A 27310-nucleotide genomic window follows, 5' to 3' on the forward strand; every position below is an offset into this window, starting at 1 on the left:
TTATGCCTCATTCTCTATGGTCATCACAGGGTTACTGGCACCTGGGCAAACACAGATTAAACCAAGTCAGACATAGATAGATAGATAGATAGATAGATAGATAGATAGATAGATAGATAGATAGATAGATAGATAGATAGATAGATGGATGGATGGATGGATGGATGGATGGATGGATAGACATTGATACATATCTGCATACCTATATACATACATACATACATACACATGAATACATGCATGCATATCTACATACATGCATACATACATATATACATACATACATACATACATACATACATACATATATAAATACATACATACATACATACATACAAACATACATACACACATACATACATACATACATACATATTTTCCATACATACAAACATACATACATACCTACATACATACTCACATGCATACATACATACATACATACACACATACATGCATATATACATGCATACATACATACATACATACATACAAACAAACAAACATACATACATACATACATACATACATACATACATACATACATACATACATACATACATACATACATACATGCATACATACATACATACACACATACATGCATACATACATATCTATATACATACATGCATACATACATACATACATACACACATACATGCATATATACATGCATACATACATACATACATACAAACAAACATACATACATACATACATACATACATGGATACATACATATCTACATACATACATACATACAAACATACACACATACATGCATACATACACACATACATACATACATACATATAATAATATATACATACATACGTACGTACATACATACAGACATTCATACATACATACATACATATGTTCCGTATATACATACATACATACAAGCATACATACATATATACAAACATACATACATGCATGCATATGTTCCATACATACATACATATCTACAAATCTACATGCATACATACATACATACATACATACATACATGTGTTCCATATATACATACATACATACATACATACATACATACATACATACATACATACATGTGTTCCATATATACATACATACATACATACATACATACATACATACATACATACATACATACATACATACATTGATATATACATACATACGTATGCATATACATACAGACATTCACACATACATAAATATATACATACAAACATATGCTCCATACATACATACCTACATACCTACATACTTAAATACATACATACGTAGATACCTACATACATACTCACATGCATACATACATACAGACATACATACATACATGCATACATACATACATACACACATACATGCATATATACATGCATACATACATATCTACATACATACATACATACATACAAACATACATACATACACACATACATGCATATATACATGCATACATACATATCTACATACATACATACATACACACATACATACCTACATACATACCTACATATTTTCCATACACACATTCATATTTTCCATACATATAAACATACATACATACCTACATACATACTCGCATACATACATACATATATACATACAAACATACATACATATACACATGCATACATACACACACATACATACATACATACATACAGACATACAGACATACATACTTAAATCCATAAATACATACATACATACATACCTACATACATACTCACATGCTTACATACATACATACATACATACATACATACATACATTAATATATACATATTTATGTACGTACATACATAGAGACATTCATACGTACATACATACATACCTACATACATAAATACATACATACGTACATACCTACATACATACTCACGTGCATACATACATACATACAAACATACATACAATAATATATGCATACATACGTATGCTGGTTTGGTCATTGGCCTTTCTGTATGGAAAGGCCAATGACCTTTCCATACATGTATGTATGGAACACATGCATGCATATGTTCCATACATACATACCTACAAACCTACATGCATGCATACATACATACAAACATACATACCTACATATCTACATACATACAGACATTCATATATACATACAGACATCCATACATGATTATGTTCCATACATCCATACATACCTACATACAGACATTCATATGTTCCATACATACATACGTGTGTTTGGATGGTGGGAGGAAGCTGGAGTACCCGGAGAGAACCCACGCATACACGGGGAGAACATGCAAACTCCACACAGAAAGGCCAATGACCAAACCAGCCAAGGATTGAACCAGCGACCTTCTTGCATTGAGGCCACAGTACTAACCACTGCGCCACACATACATACAAGCCCTACATACATACATACATACATACAATAATATATACATACATACGTATGTAAATACATACATACATTCATACATACATACATACATAATTATGTTCCATACATACATACATACAAGCATACATACATATATACAAACATACATACATGCATGCATATGTTCCATACATACATACATACATACATACATACATACATACATACATACATACATTGATATATACATACATACGTATGCATATACATACAGACATTCACACATACATAAATATATACATACAAACATATGCTCCATACATACATACCTACATACCTACATACTTAAATACATACATACGTAGATACCTACATACATACTCACATGCATACATACATACAGACATACATACATACATGCATACATACATACATACACACATACATGCATATATACATGCATACATACATATCTACATACATACATACATACATACAAACATACATACATACACACATACATGCATATATACATGCATACATACATATCTACATACATACATACATACACACATACATACCTACATACATACCTACATATTTTCCATACACACATTCATATTTTCCATACATATAAACATACATACATACCTACATACATACTCGCATACATACATACATATATACATACAAACATACATACATATACACATGCATACATACACACACATACATACATACATACATACAGACATACAGACATACATACTTAAATCCATAAATACATACATACATACATACCTACATACATACTCACATGCTTACATACATACATACATACATACATACATACATACATTAATATATACATATTTATGTACGTACATACATAGAGACATTCATACGTACATACATACATACCTACATACATAAATACATACATACGTACATACCTACATACATACTCACGTGCATACATACATACATACAAACATACATACAATAATATATGCATACATACGTATGCTGGTTTGGTCATTGGCCTTTCTGTATGGAAAGGCCAATGACCTTTCCATACATGTATGTATGGAACACATGCATGCATATGTTCCATACATACATACCTACAAACCTACATGCATGCATACATACATACAAACATACATACCTACATATCTACATACATACAGACATTCATATATACATACAGACATCCATACATGATTATGTTCCATACATCCATACATACCTACATACAGACATTCATATGTTCCATACATACATACGTGTGTTTGGATGGTGGGAGGAAGCTGGAGTACCCGGAGAGAACCCACGCATACACGGGGAGAACATGCAAACTCCACACAGAAAGGCCAATGACCAAACCAGCCAAGGATTGAACCAGCGACCTTCTTGCATTGAGGCCACAGTACTAACCACTGCGCCACACATACATACAAGCCCTACATACATACATACATACATACAATAATATATACATACATACGTATGTAAATACATACATACATTCATACATACATACATACATAATTATGTTCCATACATACATACATACAAGCATACATACATATATACAAACATACATACATGCATGCATATGTTCCATACATACATACATACCTACAAACCTACATGCATGCATGCATACATACATACATACACATACATACATACATACAAACATACATAAATTTATACATACATACATACATGCATATGTTCCATATAAACATACATAAATACTCACATGCACACATACATATCTACAAACATACATACATGCATGCATATGTTCCATACATACATAAATAGATACCTACATGCATATATACATACATATGTTCCATACATACATGCATTCATTTTCCAAACCGCTTATTCCAATTCAGGGTCGTGGGGAAGCTGGAGCCCATCCCAGCTGGCTTTGGGCAACAGGCAGGGTACACCCTGGACAGCTCGCCAGTCCATCGCAGGACCACACACAGAGAGACGAACAACCACTCATGCTCACACTCACTCCTAGGGGCAATTTAGAGTGACCAATTAACCTATCATGCATGTGTTTGGATGGTGGGAGGAAGCTGGAGTACCTGGAGAGAACCCATGCATACACGGGGAGAACATGCACACTCTACATGGAAAGGCCAATGACCAAACCAGCCAAGGATTGAACCAGTGACCTTCTTGCTGTGAGGCCACAGTGCTAACCACTGTGCCACAGTGCAGCCCTACATACATACATACATACAATAATATATACATACATACGTACGTAAATACATACAGACATTCATATGTTCCATATATACATACACATATATACATAGATACAAACATACATATCTACATACATACAGACATTCATATATACATACAGACATCCATACATAATTATGTTCCATACATGCATACATACCTACAAACTTACATCCATACATACATACATGCAGACATACAGACATTCATATGTTCCATACATGTGTTTGGATGGTGGGAGGAAGCCGGAGTACCTGGAGAGAACCCACGCATACACGGGGAGAACATGCAAACTCCACACAGAAAGGCCAATGACCAAACCAGCGACCTTCTTGCATTGAGGCCACAGTACTAACCACTGCGCCACACATACATACAAGCCCTACATACATACATACATACAAACGTACGTAAATACATACATATGTTCCATACATACATACATACATGCATATGTTCCATACATACCTACAAACCTACATGCATGCATATTTACATACATACATACATACATATGTTCCATATATACATACACACAAACATTCCATACATACAAACATACTTACATGCATACATATACAAACATGCATATGTTCCATACATACATACATACATAGATACCTACATGCATATATACATGCATACATACATTTTCCAAACCGCTTATTCCAATTCAGGGTTGCGGGGAAGCTGGAGCCCATCCCAGCCGGCTTTGGGCGACAGGCAGGGTACACCCTGGACAGCTTGCCAGTCCATCGCAGGGCCACACACAGAGAGATGAACAACCACTCATGCTCACACTCACTCCTAGGGGCAATTTAGAGTGACCAATTAACCTAACATGCATGTGTTTGGATGGTGGGAGGAAGCTGGAGTACCTGGAGAGAACCCACGCATACACGGGGAGAACATGCAAACTCCACATGGAAAGGCCAATGACCAAACCAGCCAAGGATTGAACCAGCGACCTTCTTGCTGTGAGGCCACAGTGCTAACCACTGCGCCACAGTGCAGCCCTACATACATACATACATACAATAATATATACATACATACGTACGTAAATACATACAGACATTCATACATACATATATACATACATACATATGTTCCATACATACATACATACATACCTACAAACCTACATGCATGCATACATACATACATACTTACATACATACATACATATGTTCCATATATACATACACATATATACATACATACCTACATACATAGAAAGATACAAACATACGTATCTACATACATACAGACATTCATATATACATACAGACATCCATACATAATTATGTTCCATACATGCATACATACCTACAAACTTACATCCATACATACCTACATGCAGACATACATACATACATACGTACATACATAAATTTATACATACATACATATATTCCATACATACAAACATACATACATACATACATGCATATGTTCCATACAAACATACATACATACTTACATACCTACATACATAAATACATACATACATACATACCTACATACATACTCACATGCATACATACATACATACATTCATACATACATCCATACATACATAAATATATTCCATACATACATACCTACATACCTACATACTTACATACATACATACATACATACATATTTTCCATACATACATATCTACATACATAAATACATACATACGTACATACCTACATACATACTCACATGCATACATACATACCTACATACATAGTCACATGCATACATACATACATACATTAATATATACATGCATACATACGTACATACATACAGACATTCATACATACATACAGAAATCCATACATACATACATACATACAGACATACATACATACATACCTACATACATAAATACATACATACGTACATACCTACATACATACTCATATGCATACATACATACATACATACATACATATAAACATACATACATAGATACAATAATATATACATACATACGTACGTACATACATACAGACATTCATACATACATACATATATACATACATACATATGTTCCATACATACTTAAATACATACATACGTAGATACCTACATACATACTGACATGCATACGTACATACATGCATACATACATACATCCATACAAACATACATACATAGATACAAACATACATACATACAAACATACACACATACATACACACATACATACATACATATTTTCCATACATACATGTCTACATACATGTCTACATACATACATACATACATACATACATACATACTCACATGCATAAATACATACATACATACATACATACAGACATACATACATACATGCATACATATATACATACTCACATGCATACATACATACATTAACATATACATACATACATACGTACATACATGCAGACATTCATACATACATACATACATACATACATACATACATACATACATACATACATACATACATGAATAGATACATACGTACATACCTACATACTCACATGCATACATACATACATACATACATACATACATACATACATACATACATACATACAATAATATATACATACATACGTACGTACATACATACAGACATTCATACATACATACATATGTTCCATACATACATACATACATATATACCAACATACGTACATACTTAAATACATACATATATACATACCTACATACATACTGACATCCATATGTACATACATACATACATACAAACATACATACATACATTAATATATACATACATACGTACGTACATACATACAGACATACATACATACATACATACATAATTATGTTCCATACATGCATACATACCTACACACTTACATCCATATATACATACATACATACATACATAAATACATACATACGTACATACTTACATACATACATACATACATACATACATACATACATACATACAAACATACATACATTAATATATACATACATACGTACGTACACAAATACAGACATTCATACATACATACATGCATAAATACGTAGATACCTACATACATACTCACATGCATACATACATACATAAATACATACATATATACATACATACATACATACAAACATACACACATGCATACGTACATGCATACATACATACACGCATACATTCATATAAATACATACATGCATACAAACATACATACATACATACATACATATCTACATACATACATACATATATACACGCATACATACATACAGAAATACATACATACATATATTCCATACATACAAACATACATACATACATACATACATGCATATGTTCCATACATACATACATACATACATACTTACATACCTACATACATAAATACATACATACATACATACATACATACATACATACATACATACATACATACATACGTACATACATACAAACATACATACATACATACATACATACATACATACATACATTCATACATACATACATACATCCATACATACATAAATATATTCCATACATACATACCTACATATCTACATACTTACATACATACATACATACCAACATACAAACATACATACATACATACATACATACATACATACATACATACATGCAGAATTTTTTGCACTTCTATGTATACATTATGATCAGGCAGAAATAAAGGTGCCTTGCCCTTTCTGTCTTTGTCTGTTGCACCTTCATTGTCTGACCAGGAGGGTGTGCTGGTGAGCAGTCGACTCTGGCTCTCCCGGAGCGGTTTGGAGGGGAACTGGCGGCTCTCTGTGGAACTAAAATACAAACAAAAGCAGGCTTGTTAGCAAGAATTCTTGAAAAATCTTTTTGAAAGTCCCTATTGTAATAGCATCATTTTTAATACTATAATCTGATGCTTCTAGACCACAGGTGTCAAGCTCTAGTCCTCCAAGGCCAATATCCTGCAGGTTTTTTGTCTTAATGCTTCAACACACCTGAGCAAATGAGCAGGTTGCCAAGTTGGATCCATCTGATTAGAATCCGGTGTGTTGGTGCAGGGAAAACAACCAAAACCTGCAGGATACCAGCCTTGGAGAACTGGGGTTTGGAACCCTGTCCAATAGAGCTATTGTAAATTGACCTCTTTTTTTTCTTTTCTTTCATTCTCATAAATGTGTTCTTCTTTTTGCTCACATCTTGCTGACAGAGCTAGAGCCGGTGGGGGATGAGGGCTGCTCGGGGTCCAGATTCACCAGGCAGGTCGGGAACGAGCAACCATCACCTGAACTGGAGAAAAGATTAAAGGAAATGTTTCAGTCATTTTCATGAATGTGCTTACTATAGGTTTATAAATTAAATTTAAAAAAAAAAATGCAGACATTGGCAAAGCCAAAACAACAGGATTAAAGAAAAGAAGGGGGGTGGTAAAAGTTAAAGCTGAACTGCAGCGGTGCAGTGAGACATCCAGTTAGAAAAATGTCCCTTTATGAGGTAACATTAATCACCAAAAAGCTCCTGGTTATTTCAGAACACCAAGGCTGAAGATGCTAAACACTCGAGCCTGCAGATGCATCAACGAGTGGGACTCATTACATTTGAGTTTAATATTTCATTCATGACACACAAGAGTTTGTTACATCGTCTAGAAGTTACTTTCTCCTGCTCGGATGGCAATGATCGATGGTCAACAGCAAACTATTTCGGAGCAGGTTATTTGTCAGGCATCTGGAACAAAACGGGATTCAGCTGCCTTCTACTTCCAGACTGTGAGAATGAAGTCTGAGGTGGAAATTTTTAGCATCTAGCAACGGCTGTATAATCATAATGGTGCTCATTCTATCAGCAGGAATTAGTGATATTGCCGAGTCGAAGCTTGTGCATCGATTTATAGTGATGATGATGCTGTTATGCTGCAGCTATCTTCTGGTACTTTCTGTTTTGTTGAACCACTAAGAGTTTGTTGCAGAGTGAAATAATCCATCACTCATTGACAAAAAACTGAACTGGCAGAATGAGGTAGGTTTTCTAAGAAAAGAAAAATACTAAATGAAATTATTTGTGATGTGTGTGTTTGTTTAAAGAGCATGTTGCGGGTTAGAACCCTTCTTAAACCAATTGGTAGAAAAATACTGTAGGAACCAAAGTTGAATAAAAATACACTTATAAATACCTAGCTGCAATCTTCGGTGGTTAAAAGTGAAGCCTGTGCGGAAGTGCATAAACAGCAGTTCCCCCTTCATCCACTAGGGGCTCCAACACAAAGCAAATCTCCATAGACTCCCATGTTAAAAAGACCAACTTCACAGCAGAAATAAACAGGTTTACAGCCTGGTTCAAAAATCCATTTTCGGTTTAATAGGTCAGGTTTACCTTCATGACAACTGTGGGGGGAGTGAATTTTTTTCTAACTCCCCCGGTTTAAAAGTAATTTAATATAAAAATTTGGCATATTTAGTGGTGTGACGTTTTGATTGAAGGGTACCCAATCTCCTGATTTAATTGAGTAGAACGTAGAACAACTGCGGTTTTTAGCTGCTTAATAACGTCACTTAGCTGTTGCCTGCTTACCTCCGTTAGTTGGTTAGCTCCTGTTAGCTCTGGATTCACACAGGCAGTTCGCTTTATGTCAATCATCCACCCCCATGCTCACAACCCCCTCTAAGTTCAACCTCTTTAATCAAATTTGTATTTTCCGGGCGAGACGAGATGCGAGTCCCTGCCAAGACCCAATTGCAAGAAATGCAGTAACAGCATCTCACCTTTAGATGGCGTGTATTCATTATTACCCTTAAAAAGAATGAATACACGCCATCTACAGGTGAGATTGCGTTACTGCGCTTCTTGCAACTGGGTGCTTTCCACGCAGGGGTTCTTTTTTCGCCGCAACACGTCACATTGATGTAAGGATGTTCTAACCTGCAACATGCTCTTTAAACGATTCAGAAATTACTATTAATGTCATTGTAGTGAGAATAAATCAGGTCTGTGCCGTAACCTTTGTTTTGAAAGAAATTAAAAGCTGTTAAACTAGCAGGCAAGGCTTTTAAGGTTTTATATTGTTCTTGGAACACAAGTTTGAGTGTGTAGGTGTTTTTTGTTTATTTGTTTGTCTTTTGCATTTTGTGTGCAGCACTTAAAACACAGGGCAATATTAATCTTTTATATTTCTTGAACTGTAAAGCACTTTGGGTTTCTCGTGCATGCTTGGGAAAGTGGAGCCGAGTTGAGTTCAACACTTTGAGACATAAGACGACTTTACTGACTGAATGGTTGAAAGATGACTAACTGGTTCTGACGTCGCTATCTCATGTACAACAGCAGCAATCCTGAGGTACCACATAACCAGATCCATCATGTGTTCCTGCAGATGCATCACTGACTTGCAGCATTAACATTTTTTTTATCTGCTCGTTTCATCAGATGACTGGTTTTGATGTTGCTGATCACATAACCAGTCCAAACAGAGGAAGTCTGACACGACTGTTTTATTTGATAAGTGTTGTTGTCTCTTAAACCACTCTGACAGATCATCTTACCTAGAGAAAATGGGAACAGGCCAGTATTTAACTTCATCACCAAAGACCTGGCGGAAATTCTTGGTGAAACCCAGACTGAAGCCGTTCTTGTCCGGGCCGTGACGAAACACCGGCGCGCGCACCGCCTCTAGAATGACGGACAGAGAAGAGTCAGTGTTCTGTGCAGATGAATTAACAGCAGATTTACACAATCTGTTATCCAGGCTGACGACAGGAGTTCATTCAGATCAAGAGGAGCCGTTTCTGCCGCACTTCAATGGAATGACCCTGAATGAACGTCTTTGTTGTGCAGATCTCACACCGTTTCACCAGGTGTGACTTCTCCTTCTGGACTACATATCAGTTTCTGCTTCTAAGCTGCTTACTGCTCCAAGCCCGGTGTCTCTGCGTTACAATGTAACATACCCCTCTGGATAATCCGCTCTCCTAAATGCATGCAGACAAAGTGCACCGCTGTGCCCTCATAATGAAAAGTGCTCACAACCCCAAGAGGTTCATCAAAAATATCACTGAGACATCTCGTCTTCGTGCAGAGGCGAGTGGAAGTAACCAGTAGGAGACGACTAGGCTCCTTACCGAGCGTGGATCTGTTCTTGCAGACAAGCCAGCAGTGGTAGATGAAGAGCGCGGCCAGGCTGACGGAAAACATGGAGGCTGAGAAGAAGAGGAAGAGGATGTGGAACTTCGCCTGAGTGTCTGGGAGGCCTTTCTGGGATGAAGAGCGACATGTTAGCAGAGCTACACAAAGCAGAGAGGAAAATGTGAGCAGGTGGAGTCTACAGGATGAACCACAGCAGCTAAAATCTAATTCTATTGTGCGTTATGCTTAGTCATGTGAAATGCAAAAGTTTAGGCACCCCTCGCTGAAAATGAGGAACCGTGAAGCTTACCTGATTTCTGCAGAACAAAAAGTTCAGAATGAAATCAGGATGAGTTCAGAATCAGTTTTTCTTTTTTAAAAAGAGCTTAAATAAAAAGATTAGTCACTCTTTTTGGTTAATGCATCACACACACACACACACACACACACACACACACACACACACACACATACACACACGAACAATCAAGTTGTATGATAGTTTAACCCTCTGATGCATGGATTTTAAAAAATCAATACCACATTTATTCACATACAATATTTTGCAACTACAAACATGTATAGAGACATTTTTCTTTGTCTTTAATGTTATTTGACTTTTTATTTAGTTTATTTTATCTGTTCTATAGAAATATTTATAAAATAACATATTGTCATATTTATAAAACAGAAATATTCTATAAAATGACCCAGTTTCATTTTCTTGTCCTGTTTATCACTGAGGTAAATTATGAGGTGATTATGTGTAATTATGAAATTTATACTTTATTTGTTTGTTCTTCAGTGAGTGGGTGACTCTAATGTCTACTGAAGTGACCAAATCGCAAATAAACCATCCACACCTATGAATATACGAGAAAACAGCCTTTAAAATGGTGTCCACTGTATTACATGAGACGGATCAAAGACATATTGTGTATCTTTTGTTACTAATGTGAGTAATAATGGAGGATTTCTGGGGTCAGTATACAGGGATTGATGCATGTCAGCGCTCTAAGGGGGCTGCCCTCTTCAGAAATAGCGAATCCGTCTTTCATGGGGTCATGTGACCTGAAGCGCTTTGCTTTTACGTCCCCCCTCTATAAACACAGAGGCTCTGCTTTGTGGTAAAGCAGGTAAGGACTGCAGACAGAGAAGCCCCTGGGTTTTGAACCAGGACCCTTCTTTTCACACAGCAACTTACCAATGCAGCCTGCAGCAGAACAGACAGCATGTGTGTCTATAGCAACGCATGCTATCTGTACGGTAAATGACATGGTAAATGGTTCTGTAAAGTTGTCAAAATGCACATGCTGGATCAGAAAGACTGACAAAACGGAGAGAGAAAATAAATCCTAATAAACCCCACCGTTATTAAGAATACATTCTCTGTATTATCGCTGATTCTGCATGTTTAAAATGAAACAGAAGTCCACTGTTGTTCCTCCATCTGTAATTCTTCTGGCTTCCTTGAATCTTAAAGATCTCATCAGTCTGCTGGGTTCCTGTGGGTTCTAGAGGTTCTAGAGGCAGAACCAGCTGCCAGCTTGGGTTCAGGAAGCAGAACCAACCCACAAACCTGTAAGATCAAATGTACAACTTCCCTTTTTAAAAAAAAAAATTGGGTCATGGCTGAATTGGTTAAGCCGCTTCCATCCCTTTACTTATGTTAATGCATGTCGGAGCTTCTTTCTCACACAACTGGACATTTACTATGTTTTTTTCAGATACTGTAGCATTTATTTTATTGTTATTTTGCTTTTTATTAGTTTACCTTTTCCATGTTTCCCTGAACATATTTTGGAGGCAACAGATAGAAACTAGCCTGAGGTTATAATCTGGCATGTTTACATGTAAATTTGCTGAAATGTTCATTTATTTGCGTCTTCCCATCCAAATAAAAATAAATAAAAACTTGCAAAACAGACTCAGAAAAGTGAAGGATGTCCCCCGATGCACTGAGCACTTCCCTCCATTTTCCCTCCGCTCATTTGTCTCTGTTTGTAACATACAACATTAACATATGAACTGGACAGATATGGATCATGGATTGGATTTATCTTAACTGGATTATTACTACATTGTACCCAGTTGGTCTGACGTTGTTGTGAACTGGTGATGCACAAACAAATCCAAACTGAAATTAAACTGACTTAAATTTTCCTTATTTGTGTAGAAAAAGTGTGATTTAACCGGAAGATCTGAGGAACCGATGACAAAATCAGCAATGTGTTGCCGAGCCGTCGCTTCTCATCTTCATCTTTTTGCACAGATGGCGGGATGTTTGCTTCCAGAATTTACTGGTGTTTGATTTAATCCATTTCCCTCTGCAATGGGAGATGTTGCCCGCGCCACAAGCTGCGATGCAATGAGGAACCACAACCTAAACAAGCTCATTAAAACCTCAGCTTGGGCAAAGCAACCTGCGAACTCAAATCCCTTGGGGTGCCCAGACTGGTGCATGCCACTGTGACTGGTTTCTACTGCAGCGCCACCAACTACCAGCTTGAGTCATACCAGGTATTCTTTTAGGCGGAAATGTGCTCTACCTCCGGCCTTGTGAAAAGATCAAATAAAATCATAAAACAGACATCTATACGTACTTTTTCTTTGTATTCTTGTGATATCATACAGTGTGTGGAAAAATGACAACAGCAGTACTTACTGTCCAAAACTTAATGAAGTACTGAAGGTCTGTTGTAGTTATAAAAAGGCAGTAAAGCAGCGAGTACGCCAGGAACAGCATGAAAAACTTGTAGTTGGAGAATCCCACACAGTTGTTCACCCTGCAACAGGAAAAACAAGCAGGTTGGTGATTGTTCGCTGCTTATTGTCTGGACTGTCCAGTGAAAGGGGGGAGGGAAGTAAACTGGTTTACTGAACACTGTTTCCATCAACACGATGGTGAGTGCAGTGAGACTTTCAGCATTGGTTATTTGTTGGTTAAAATGAAAAATAAAAAACCTACTAGAAGTAACCACGTGCTGGACTACTTTCAGCTTCCATGGCAACAGCGATGCACCTCGACCTGACTTCATGTTTCAGGTAATTCCTTTTAAACGCGGCGATCTAATCAGCCAATCACATGGCAGCAACTCAACACGGTGAATGAGGAAGAAGGAAGATGTACATGACTGAACGTTGCAGGTTGTTGCTCTGAGTATTTACTGGGATTTTCACTCCCAACCATCTCCAGGGTTTCCAGAGAAGGTCTGAAGAAGAGAAAATATCCAGATATTGATGTCAAAGGTCAGAGGAGACTGGTCAGACTGGTTGGCGATGATAGAAAGACAACATGAAGCCCAGTAAGCACTGGTTCCAACCGAGATCTGCAGAACATTGCACTTGTGAAAAACTTGTCATCCCTGTTATCTCCTCAGGTGTTTCCAAGTAGGTAAAGTGGAGATCTGCCTACCCTCGGCTTTACTGGCTGCTTCAAATTCAGATGCTCCAATCAGTCACTCTCTTCTGTTTTCCTTTGTTCCTTAGTCTAGCCATCCATTACTTATGTAGCAATGGCGATGTCAATTGATGCACTGAGATGTACCTCGCTCTATTTTTCTAATATATTAATGTATAAATATATGACAATATTGCCATCTCTGACTTATTTCTCCTTTTTTCCGCAGGTCTTCCTGAATAAGTGCAGTTGTACGTGTTGTTCTGTCTTTCCTGTCCTCTCCACCCCAACCAGTCGAGGCAGACGGCTGCCCTCCCTGAGCCGGGTTCTGCCGGAGGTTTTCTTCCTGTTAAAGGGGAGTTTTTTCCTTCCCACTGTCGCCGCGTGCAGCTCAGGATGGGGGATTGGATCCAAGTCATGACTCGATGCAACCAGTTGGTTTCTATTATAGGATATGTATGAATTGGATTGAAATGATGTGTCTGTAAAGTGTCCTGTGACAACACTGTTGTGAAGCGGCGCTACACAAATAAATCTGAATTGAATTGAATTGGTGGAACAGGTATGTGGGGAGGCATGAGGACCAGGTAAGTTGGGGCGCCCTTTACATTTCCACATGTAGAGAAAAAACTGTAAAGACACACTAGGGCTAGAAGTTGTTTCCACCTCAAGCTCTGGTTATCAGATTAGTTAGGTAGGAGTTTATTTGGTTTGGTTTTGGTTTACGGGTAGAGTCTGAGTGAGGCCTTGTTTTGTTTTATTGTTTTCCTTGATTTTGGCTCAGCCTAATGTCCCATCCTCTCCCACAGGTTCCATAATCCTGCCACATCCAAGTCCTGTAAGTAAATGTTACAATCCTCTATACTTGTCTTGTCTCCATCAGGCTGTCCCCTCTCAGGAGATGTAACAAAGTCACCTGTCAGGCTGATTGTTTCTGCTTTACTCAGGGTTTTTTTTTTTTTTTTATCATATCAAACCTTCAGAAAGTAAAATTCTGTGTAGATTTGTGTTACATGTGAAACAGACACACAACCTGTGCATCAGTTTGTGTGAAACGTTGGAGTTTCATGATAAAGACTTGGATATGGGCGGAGTTGGATGAGCCAATGGCGGCAAGCAGCCAGTCCGAACAAAGCTTTGGCCAAAGCTCAATCAGGGAAATCGGATCCATCCCATCACACTTTTCTTTCTTGTTACTCCGGCTTTTCCTCCGCTACCCTTCTGCCAAATCTTCCACATAAATCATGACAACACTGCACTTCCTGTTTCCTTTCTCACCATGCCAATCAGTTTGTTTCCCATTCTTTTTAAAATCCCATTACTCCTTTCATTCTCTTTCCAGTTTCCATCCCACCTCCTGAAACTCCAGCAACAGTGTCCAGCCTGTTCTCCATCGCACCACGATCTGCCTCCATGCAGCATCGGAGTCTAATGACCAAACATTTTTTCTAATAACTATTTATTAATAAACATCCACAGACTTATTACCTCCTTATGGACCTTGGAGTTGTTCATTACGGAAACACAAATTCAGCGTCTCCATACCATGGGATGATAAACACATGATGAATGAATGGGGATGACAGAAGGTTCTCATGCACACACTGGTTCAGATCTCATCCTGCACAACTTTTCTACCCTCCCAACCCTTGTGGTTCAGGTTGAAGCTTAAAAAGCCTTTCAGAAAGGTTAGAGACAGAATAATGTGCACAGTTCCGTCTACATGCAACACAACCTTGTCTTTCTGCATGGATAAACAGTTTGACACATTAATGTGTTCCGATTCATATTAAGTCACGTTATCGTCTCCCTGTGTTTCAGACATATGTACCTGTCACACGTCGCTCTGGTGAGACTCAGCTGAGCAGCTTTTAACCCGTTAACAGCTCGTTCTGCCGTTTGGTACGAAAATCTACAAACTTGCAGAAATAAACCTGCATGAGTCGTCTTTACTGTTTGGCTTCGGTACGTAACACCAAACAAAAGTGTTTTTATTCCATTCCTGCTTCAGATTTCAACTATTCAACTACAATTCCTACATTATTAACTCTTATCTGATCCTTTTGTTATAAAAAGAAATGTGGCTTCTTACTGCTATTGTCTCAAGGAAACAAAAGAAATGCAAATTATTTTTATTGATTTTTGTCTTAATGCAAATATTTAAGTCTTACATCGAGAACTAAGGAAAATGTTTTAACATTTAATATTCTACATGAGGGTATTGAAACGCTGGTCCTCGAGGGTCGGTATCCTGCAGGTTTTTGTTTTTCCTTACCTGCACCAACACATCTGATTCACATGAAATGGATCCAACAGCTTCTTGTCAACATTCATTCGTGTCGTTCAGATGTGTTGGAGCATGGAGACAACAAAAACCTGCAGGATGCTGGTCCCTGGAGGACTGGAGTTTCACACCTGTGTTATAAATCATTCGTTTCTCATCTGGAACAAATAGATCATGCAAACAGATCATGTTTCCAAAACAAAAAGGACTAAAATCAGGTTTGTTTCGTCTCCCTTTGCTGCTAAAATGTGTCTGGAAGAGAAGCTGTCGAACACAGACTTGTTATATTGAACAGAGTTGAGCAGCTTGATGCTATTCTGAATTTACTGAAGCACATTTTAATCTGTTGGGCTTTTTATGAACAGGAAATTACGTGACATGAACACGCCGACACTATTTGAAAAATCATATAGTAAATGTTTAATAAAAGAGCTTCTCTGCATACCAGGGGCAGTGGTGATCCATCTTCAGGATGCATCTGTAATGCAGCAGGGTCACACATCAGTATAATTAAACTTTACTCTGTCTGCCAGCAAGCCAGACACCGTGTGGCTTTGTGCTCTGTATGTGCGGGAGCAGAGAGCCATACTTATCGCAGGCTGAACAATGGTGACATCGATCAGGCTTCAGCAGCTGGCAGCGATCGCAGTAACGGATTGCTGAGGAAAAAAACACCTATTAGAGCCGGACGTCTACGTGTTTCTATGTGTTTCTGCGTGTGCTGAAACAGCGCTGACCTCCAGAGTTGGTGCGGGTGTATATCGGCAGATCCTTGGCTATCCTCCTCAGGATCTCCTGCTGAGACTCCCCCCGGTCTTCACGCTCCAGGAGCTCCTTGTCAGAGTGGGACAGGTGAAACTATGTAGAGCGGGAGCAGAGACAGACAACAGCTGTGATTCATCAGTCGCTCATAAGTGCTGTTTACCGTATCCCTGCAGCTGTCAGAACAGATTCAATTATTCTGCTACATCAGCGAGGAGTTCTGCGAGAGTCATCAATGTGGTCTGTTACGGCGAGCTGCTCGCCGGTGAAGGGTATATTTGTTCTGGATGTTTATACCCCAGAAGGGAAATAGGCGCGAAGCAGCGCAGAGCTGGGATATTACTTTCAGGTGCTGAGGCAACTTATGCCTGAACGCTGGAAACAAATAACTCAGATGATGAAAACAGTACAAGAAATTGATTAAAACCACAAAAACCTCCAGAGTTTCATGGACGAAGGAAGGGTCTCACATGAGGTGATGAGCATCTGAACGAATGTCACCTCTGAGGCAATGAGGTGGCCACAATGAGACGATCAATGAATACCACCAACAGCGATGTCTACCAGGATCACTGTTAACTTTGGTTAAATCAGTGTGTAAAAACAAGGATTCTTATGTGTTTGGAAACCCTGATCTCCCAGAAAAAAATGTTTCTTTGCACTTTTATGTTTGTTTTGGACACGAATAATCAGAATTAAAGCCGCAAGCAGCATCTATTGAGTCCAAGCGGTGACCCCCACCAAATGAAGAGGGTGGTGACCCCCACCACCCTCTTCATTTGCCTATTTAGCCTCACATGGCAGGGTGTAATGTGTTAACAACCTAACAAATATGAATGCTGTCAATTTTGGTGCAGATCCCATTTATTTCTACGCAGATATGAGTAAACAGTGTTTCATGTTGAGAAGGTTTTTTCCGTGGGTTGCCACGGTTACACGATAAGTTTCAATAGCGCTTGGTCCCCAACTTGTCATGAAGCTTCCAGCCGAATTTCAAGTCAATCACATGAATCCTTAAGACTAGTTTAAATAAAATCTGTGTAAAGTTAAAAAAAAAAAGAAAAAAAAAGAACGCAACCTCCAAGATGGCAGACACCCCATTGCCATGGCAACAGATGTTTGATTGACTTTTTTGCTTGTCTTAGGGTGTTACACATGTGTGCCAACTTTCCTTGTCCTACATCAAAGTAGACATTCGGGACCTAATTCATTTTGGGATTTTTGCATTGAAGTCTGAGCAAACCACAGATTATCAAATGTTTCGCCTGGTTTGCTGTGTGTGCCAAATTTCACAACTGTTTATGGGTGTTTAGGGGGATCAAACTTGCACTCCATGTGCTGACAATAACAACAGAAATTTGGGAAACAATAGGGCCCGAACTACTCTTCATATAACTCGGGCCAAGCCCGGGTTATCCAATGGACATTATGGGCACGGGCCCAGGGACCTCTGCACTTTTAATCCGGCCCTGGCTTGGGCTCTAATAAATGATTGAGATATAAGTTAATAACAACATAATGACAGTAAAATGGTTTAAATTTGCAACACCAGTGATATAATAAACACTTAGTTTTGGTTTTACATACCCAAAGCAATAGGTAGAGTGTCTCAGGCAGGTTTATTTCTACCATTTTTAAAGAAATTTACCATAATCACTGCAATTTTACCTCTAGTAAAGGGAAGATCGCAAGTTTAAAGGGTTAAAAAAGCAGCTTTGAGCTCTTTCTGTTGTATAAATTTACAAATTTGAGGGATACTAGGAGACATGAAAAAGCTAACTGCTATTAAAAAGACAAAAAATATTTCACCTAAATGGGAAATATTGGCTTTAAACATCATATTGCTGTCTGAACTGCAGATCTGTTTTCAAGGGTAAACCATCAAACCCACAAATCCCACTGACTAACCCAGTACCTGCTTTATTCCCACTCTGATTAGCTACGTATGTAGACAGTTTCCACAGACTCTAAAGTTGTTAAAACTCTTTGCAGGTACTGTAGCATTCTTTCATTAATACAGAAAAAGCAGAGAAAGTGGGCATTTACCTAAATTCCCATGATGATAACTTTGAACTACTAGTCTGAACTGGGCGGCCAATGAACTTTGAGGGGCCACCTGAGCCCTTCGGACCTCCAGGAGGAGATTGAAATGCAAAAGAAATGCATGCATGCACTCAGTGTGTTGAGCAGGAAGTGCTGCGGTCAGGACCAGAACCATTAACGTGCAGCTTCCACCGGAAAGTAGGATTAGTCTAAATGCAGCGTTCAGTCACACAGGGAAGCTGCAGCCCTCCTCTTCACTCCCTCGCCACGCTTCATCATCCCAGCCGACTCCTCTGCATCAGACACACTCACCTCCTTCAGGGGGTTCATGGGCTTGGTGAAGATGGTTTGCCAGTACGTCCACACAAACATGATGAAGAGGACATGGTACACCAGCAGGTACACGACTGCAAGCAAAACATCAATAAAGTCTTTGTCAGTTTACAGTGGTGGGCGACGAAGCACGTCCTCCCAGTTTGGACTGGAAATCAATAACACTGATTAATAGTTAATGTTGTATGGAAATTTAATGCTGGTATAAATTGATCCAGAACACAAACAGACATGATCGAATAAATTTAAGTTCAATTTTCAAACTTAAAGTCTAATTTGTATTATTTTAACACATTTGCATTGATTAATATATAAGTTATATATTATATAAGTTTGATGTATTTGCAGTCTAAATATTGTCAGATTTAGTTTTGATAACAGTGCAGCAGAAGGCTTTATTTCCTCTACATTTATAGAACAGTGGAAACGCTAAAATCACCATCTTCTCTATAACCAGGCCGGCTCCCCATAACTGGACAACATTTTGCGCTTTACTGGGCCATAAGAGCCTAAAGTAGCCTCTCCCATGCCCAAACATGTCTTCAGTCTGCGATATGTATTGATGAAAAGCTGATGAGCTGACAGTTAACTTGGTCCACATCTTCGATTTCATAATAAACAGGATAAAGATCCAGAAAAGTCGCAGAATCTTCTCTGAAAGCTCTGCCATTGTAAGAACCTCACAATGCCTGCTTTCTCCTCCGAAGCTCATTAGTAACATTGTGCCGATCAATACAGAACTATCAATACCTCCGATACCTGATATTTATGTTCTATAATCAATTCTAATATTAAGATATTGATATTTCTGTTCTTTGTGGTAAATATGTCAATACTGAGGTGGTAAGAACGACTTCTTCTTCCGCCTGCAGCAGCGATTTATGAAATAAGATAGAATAGATGCTGCAGTCGTGTCCTGCTCAACAAACCTCATGAAACATCTAAAAATCAATCAGAACATCTAAGAATCGATCACAACATCTGAGAATTGATCATAACATCCAAGAATTGATCAAAACATCTAAGAATCGATCACAACATCTGAGAATTGATCATAACATAAGAATCAATCATAACATCTAAAAATCAATCAGAACATCTAAGAATCGACCCAAACATAAGAATCGATCATAACATCTAAGAATCAATCATAACATCTAAGAACTGATCATAACATAAGAATCAATGATAACATTTAAGAATTGATCATGACATCGGATGTGATGAGGGTGTGATGAGGATATCTGCAGACGGGCCGGCGCTGTTAGAGCCAGGCAGATGTCACTCAGAGTTCTGCTGCAGGTAGGTAATATAAGTGTAAGAGGGACAAAATGTGGAGGTGTTCATTTGAAGTACATAACTTTATTTTATTTTTTTTAATTTTTCTAAAAGATGTAGTTCAGGGCCACATGCAGCACAATCTCATCTCTAGCGGGTCGGACCAGTACAATAATAACCTAAAATGAATGTTTTGGGGATAGCTACGTTAACTGGTTCATTACTGTTGTGACCGCCAGATTGGCATTGGTAAGAATGCATGTAAGAGATGATTCAGATGTCTTCTTTAATATTAAACTTTAGCTTACGATGGTTGTCCTAGTATTGAGTGTGGTTCTGTCACACAGATAAGTAACATATCTGAATTATAAAGTAATAAATACTGATTAGTAAGGCGCTACCACAATGCTGTCGGCATTAGTGTACTTAACAAGTTAGCAGGTTCACAATTAACATAAAATATTATTATCACACCTTCTTACATGTACAAACTATACAACTAACAGATATAAGCACATGTGCACGTGTTTCAGACCCTTACTCACTCTTTTTCAATTGACGCACACAAGGTCGTGGTTACGATTTCAACCAAACTCAAAACAGAACTTGTGATTGGCTACTGTAGCTGTCAATCTAAAGGTTCAAACAGACATTTGGTTCTTTGTCACAATTAATTTAATCTAATTTATGCTTTATTGTTATTATTTACTTTGCCAGGTAGAATTAACTAATTAACTCATTCTTATATTTAGATTGTTATGGTGAGCTTCTTGATCAGCCCTTATAGGGTTTCCAGCCTCCCCAGCACTGGAATTAATATTATTATTTTACATACGTTATCCATCCTTTAAACCTTTCTTTCACGTTGTTTTTATTATGATTATTATTATTATTATTACTATTATTATTATTACTATTATTATTATTATTATTATTATTATTATTAATAATAATAATAATAATAATAATAATAATAGTAATATTTTGCATTCTATTTAAAATTCTTTAACTGTCTATTGCTTCTTTTAAAGTGCAAACTTAAATACTTAGATAAGTATTTAAAATTAAATGAAAAATAAAAAAATTAATTAAAACTCCACGTTCGTTTTTGTTTTAATATATGTACAAAAGTATAAAATATTTCTTATTATTTATTTATTTTTAATACTTTTTAAATTTATTATTTGATACTTGATATTTTTAAATACACTTTATTAACTATAGATGTATTAAATATATTCAAGTAAATACATTATGTTAGTATTTGATGTTTTATTTGTATAAACTTATGAAAGTGTTGTTTTTTTATTTTATGTCCACATTTGAACATCATGACATATTTCCATGTTTATTCCAGCTTTCAGATCACAATGCATCTATTAAACCAGACAATCTTTAATTCCAGGTTCTGGAAGTGAAAAATCCAGGATTTCACATTGTGATCGACATAACTTTTCCAGACATAGAAATTGTTTTAAATGTACATACATGTACATTTCCACATGTGTGTAGTCACCCTGACCACCTGAACTGAAGTCACATGTATTAAATCAGAAAGACAGTAAAGATAGAACAAGTTATTTCTCTTTGTTTACCTCTTAACATACCCCTGTTAGCCACGGGGGTACATAAAAACCCCCGAGGGGTCGAGACACACTGATCTGTACCAGCCTGAATTTTATCAGAAAGGAAATAAGTGATATTGCACATCACTACCGATAAGCTCTTTGTATTTGGGACTAAAAACTAACAATCAGCAAAAGAAAACCAAGAGGCTCCTATTGCATCTCAAGCTCTTCCATGTGTTGAGTACTGCCCCCTAGTGGCTGTGCGAGACATGACAAGCTGAATTTTTATCTTTTTACTTTCTGAAAAGTTAAAAAAAAATCCTGAAAATAAGTCGGCTTTGTCCTCTGGACCAGCGGTCCGATCAGCATGCCATGTGATGTTCAGTGTGCTTGTTGTCCCTCAAGCATTTTTTTATTGACATGTGCAGGAAAAAAAAAAGGATTACCAATGTAGACATGGACTCCATTGCTGTGGCTCCACCAGCTAACTGACCTCACTAAACCATACAGTACTAAACCAGTTCCATGTGAACAAAACATCAGAAACATAAAAAACCTCATCTTGTCTCTGTGTGGATCTGGTCTGAATCATAATAATCACTCAGGCTCTGTCCAGTCAAAGCCTCGCTGACCCTCCTGCTCTCTTAGAGACCACTTTAGGGGGTCAGAGACCACAGGTTGGGAACCACTCCTCTGGACTGTAAACCTCTGTTCAGACCTTTGATCTGTAAAATGATCCAGCCTGAAGTTCTGCAGAACTTTTTCAGTCTATATCCCTAAAACCAGCATGAGAGTTGGACTCTTTCCACTCATCTCTACACTCGCAGGATGTGAAAAGCACATTGAGTAAAAGCCTTGTACATCATGCTGAGTTAATGTCAAAACCACATGACACACTTCCAGCTGATACAAGCTGATTATGGGGTTTTGATGGAGGCCGAAGGCTGCTGAGCCTCCTCTGGCCTACAAACTGATCATCATATAGCAGATCCAGAGCAGCTTATGATTCATCTTGACGTTACTCAGCATTATAAACTACTCACCCTTTTCTCCCGTGTCCACAATGGACTCTGAAAAATCAAGCAGAAAAGAAAAAACAAGTCAGGTTTTATAGTAAAGTTTCTGTAAAGTTCAATACAGGAAGACAACACACAACAAATGTCTTTTTATTCTAACTTCTTCATGCAGTAACAACATAAATGTGGCGTATTCGTCTGCAACCATCAACAGGGTCTGACTGCAGAGCATTCAATACCAGAAATGCTGACTTGTTAGAGCCTTTATTCCTGCATCCAATACCACACTGGTCACAAAATCAATACGCAACATGCCAGTTTGGTTCTGGTGTGAAGTCAAGCATCGCTGAGGAAAACAACTGAATGCCCTGTAAAAACCTGCAGAAACACCAAAGATTTAAACCACAAACTGGTGAACGATCTTTGTATGCTGATGTCACGCTGACAGATCAACGGCAGCTCTCATCGCTTATGTTCGTGGGCTCCTGCTTGACATCATATTTTCTCCTAATATGTCAGTTATGATTCGCGGCTTTCAAGCAAATCACCCTGGAAGCAGCAAACACACGAGAACATAAGAAAAGGTGAGCCAAGGAGCTGAATCGAGGCCAAAAACCCCCAAAATTCTGACATCTTGTCTGTGCCAAAGGATGTATATTAATGTGTGTGAGAGACCATCAGATATCAGCGTTACTTTTTTTCCCCAACAATGCTTTGAGAGCAAGCAAAATCTTTTTAAAAGAGGGCCAACTGTTCAAAGGAGTTGCTTTTCGGTGCTTTAAGGGAAAGTGGGTCAGCTGCAGATTGCTTGGGGTGAATTATGTAAGCCAGACAATAGGATTAACTGAGCTGAAAAGTATCAGCTGATGATACTTTCACACAACTGGCTTTGTGTCTGTCTGCGGCGCCCATGCTGGGGGCCTGAGCAGCTGCCCTGCTGCTACCGCTGCTGTTTTCATCTGCGATCAGGTCCCATGTGACCTGAGTGCATCACAATTTCCCTTTTGTTCCACAGGAAAACAAGATAGTTTCAAGGTTTCATTTCTTTTCATCTTAGCCTGCAGCTATCATTAATCCGGAATAACATCTCATGAGTTGCAGCAGATACATGGTGACCTGTAATTCTAGAAAGGCTTCATCCTGTGACAGATGCTGGCTGGCCTCACTGTGGCACGTCATACCAATTCCTGCTGCTTTCGAGTCTCACCGATCAGCACACACACACACACACACACACACACACCGGTGTCGGTACACTGTCTATCTAAGCAGGTCTCACAATCTCAGGTATTTTTAATCCTGTTTAAGTGGATATACAAGGCAGGATCTTGATATTTTAAGAGAAAAGATCTGAATGAAATCAGCTGAACAAGCTGAATTGTTTGTACAGTGCACACAGTGGTTCAGGCAGTAGAGCCGGTTGTCCAGTAACTGGAAGATTGGTGCTTCGCTTGGCATCCTGATCAATCAGTCCTTGGGTCAGACACTTAAAGGGTTCCTCTGGCTGCCACATTTCCATCAGTCTGCTGTGCCACCAGTGCAGTGAATAGATCATAGATTCAACGTGAAGCACTGTTTAAATCTGATTCATCGTTACAGATAATTTCATTTGATGCAAATTTGTCTCATTGTTAAGAATAATAACAACAAAAACAATTCAAAGCATCTCGTTTTAGGATCTTTTCTTTCACGGTGAGACAGAAACAAGAAGAAAGAAGCCTTGACAGGCTGATTTTGAGTTTTTTTTTTCTGGTTTTTTTTTCTGAAAAAAAGGGCTAAATGAACTTGTTTAAAGGCATTTCTCACTTATCCAAAGTCTACGTTGTTTACTCAGTTCAGGAAATCTTACCGAGTGTGATCATCTTACTGCACTGAACTACTGTAAATCTTCTCAAGTTGAGTATTTTCCTGTTCAGGTGAAGCCAGATTGCTTCAAAGATCAGATTTAAGGAAGAAACCACTCAGAGCATCTCCTGTGTTCACCTCTGTTTCTTCTCATGAAACCTTCCCCACTTCATCCCCTTCTTTTTGACAGAGGACATTTTCCTTTCAACTGGTCTGACAAGCTGCCAAATGGAGCACAAGCGAAGGCTGCTGAGACTCCTCTGAGACAGAAACATTACTATCCAGGTCAACCCAGCTCAGTGAGGAGGCCTGCTGACTTTGGCCAAACCATTCAGCACTGAGCAGACAGGAGGACCGTTAAAGTCAGCAGACAATCCTGATCATGTTTGTGGGGGTGGTGATAGATTCATAAAGCAAAACTGAGTGAATGCATGAGCCTGAAGATACAGTAAGACTATAAGCTAATGCTGATGGGGAGTCAGATGGTCTAATCCCTTTCTTGTATCCTGTGATTCTGCACATGTCATGAAAATTCACTTCAAGCTCCTTCATAATGACCTCAGGCTTCCCATCCCTTCTGTTCTTCTGCTTTTCAAACATCTAACAACTGCTTTGCAACATAAAGGCACACAAATGACACTTCTTTCTGACCACAGGCTGCTTGCTGAAGTGTTGTGGTCATGTGACTGTCCACACACTGCGTAAACAAGAAGCCAGTATAGGCTACTATACTCTGCATCCAGCCACACAGAAATAAAACAGAAATGTCTCTCCTACCCCCCATGGAAAGGGTTAAGAATCCCCCACATAACGCCCCCAGTGGCATTTCCCCCTTTCTGTTCATCTCTCACACACACACACACACACACACACACACACACACACACACACACACACACACACACACACACACACACACACAGCCAGTTCTTACCTATGCAAAGCTGGAAAACATAGGCGTAGTAGGACCAAGCCACAATGAGCGAGATGAACAGGACTGGGATCCAGTATAAAACTCTCCAGCAGCCCCACTTGACACTCCGCGAGCCCGACGGTGCCAT

At 38.3% G+C, this 27310-nt stretch overlaps 1 protein-coding gene across 1 annotated transcript; it reads right to left on the reverse strand.

Moving 5' to 3' along the window:
* Positions 1 to 27310, reverse strand: zdhhc2 (zDHHC palmitoyltransferase 2; the record flags this gene model as incomplete). Its single annotated transcript, XM_079249841.1, has 13 exons — positions 1 to 41; positions 8304 to 8419; positions 8799 to 8891; positions 11141 to 11267; positions 11717 to 11849; positions 14238 to 14276; positions 14386 to 14506; positions 17850 to 17882; positions 17994 to 18063; positions 18142 to 18262; positions 20522 to 20616; positions 24432 to 24458; positions 27184 to 27310. 13 exons carry the CDS (start codon positions 27308 to 27310, stop codon positions 1 to 3), a joined length of 1143 nt encoding a protein of 380 aa, XP_079105967.1.

The sequence above is a fragment of the Telmatherina bonti genome (assembly GCF_933228915.1).
Source record: "Telmatherina bonti genome assembly, chromosome: 12".
Lineage (NCBI taxonomy): Eukaryota > Metazoa > Chordata > Actinopteri > Atheriniformes > Telmatherinidae > Telmatherina > Telmatherina bonti.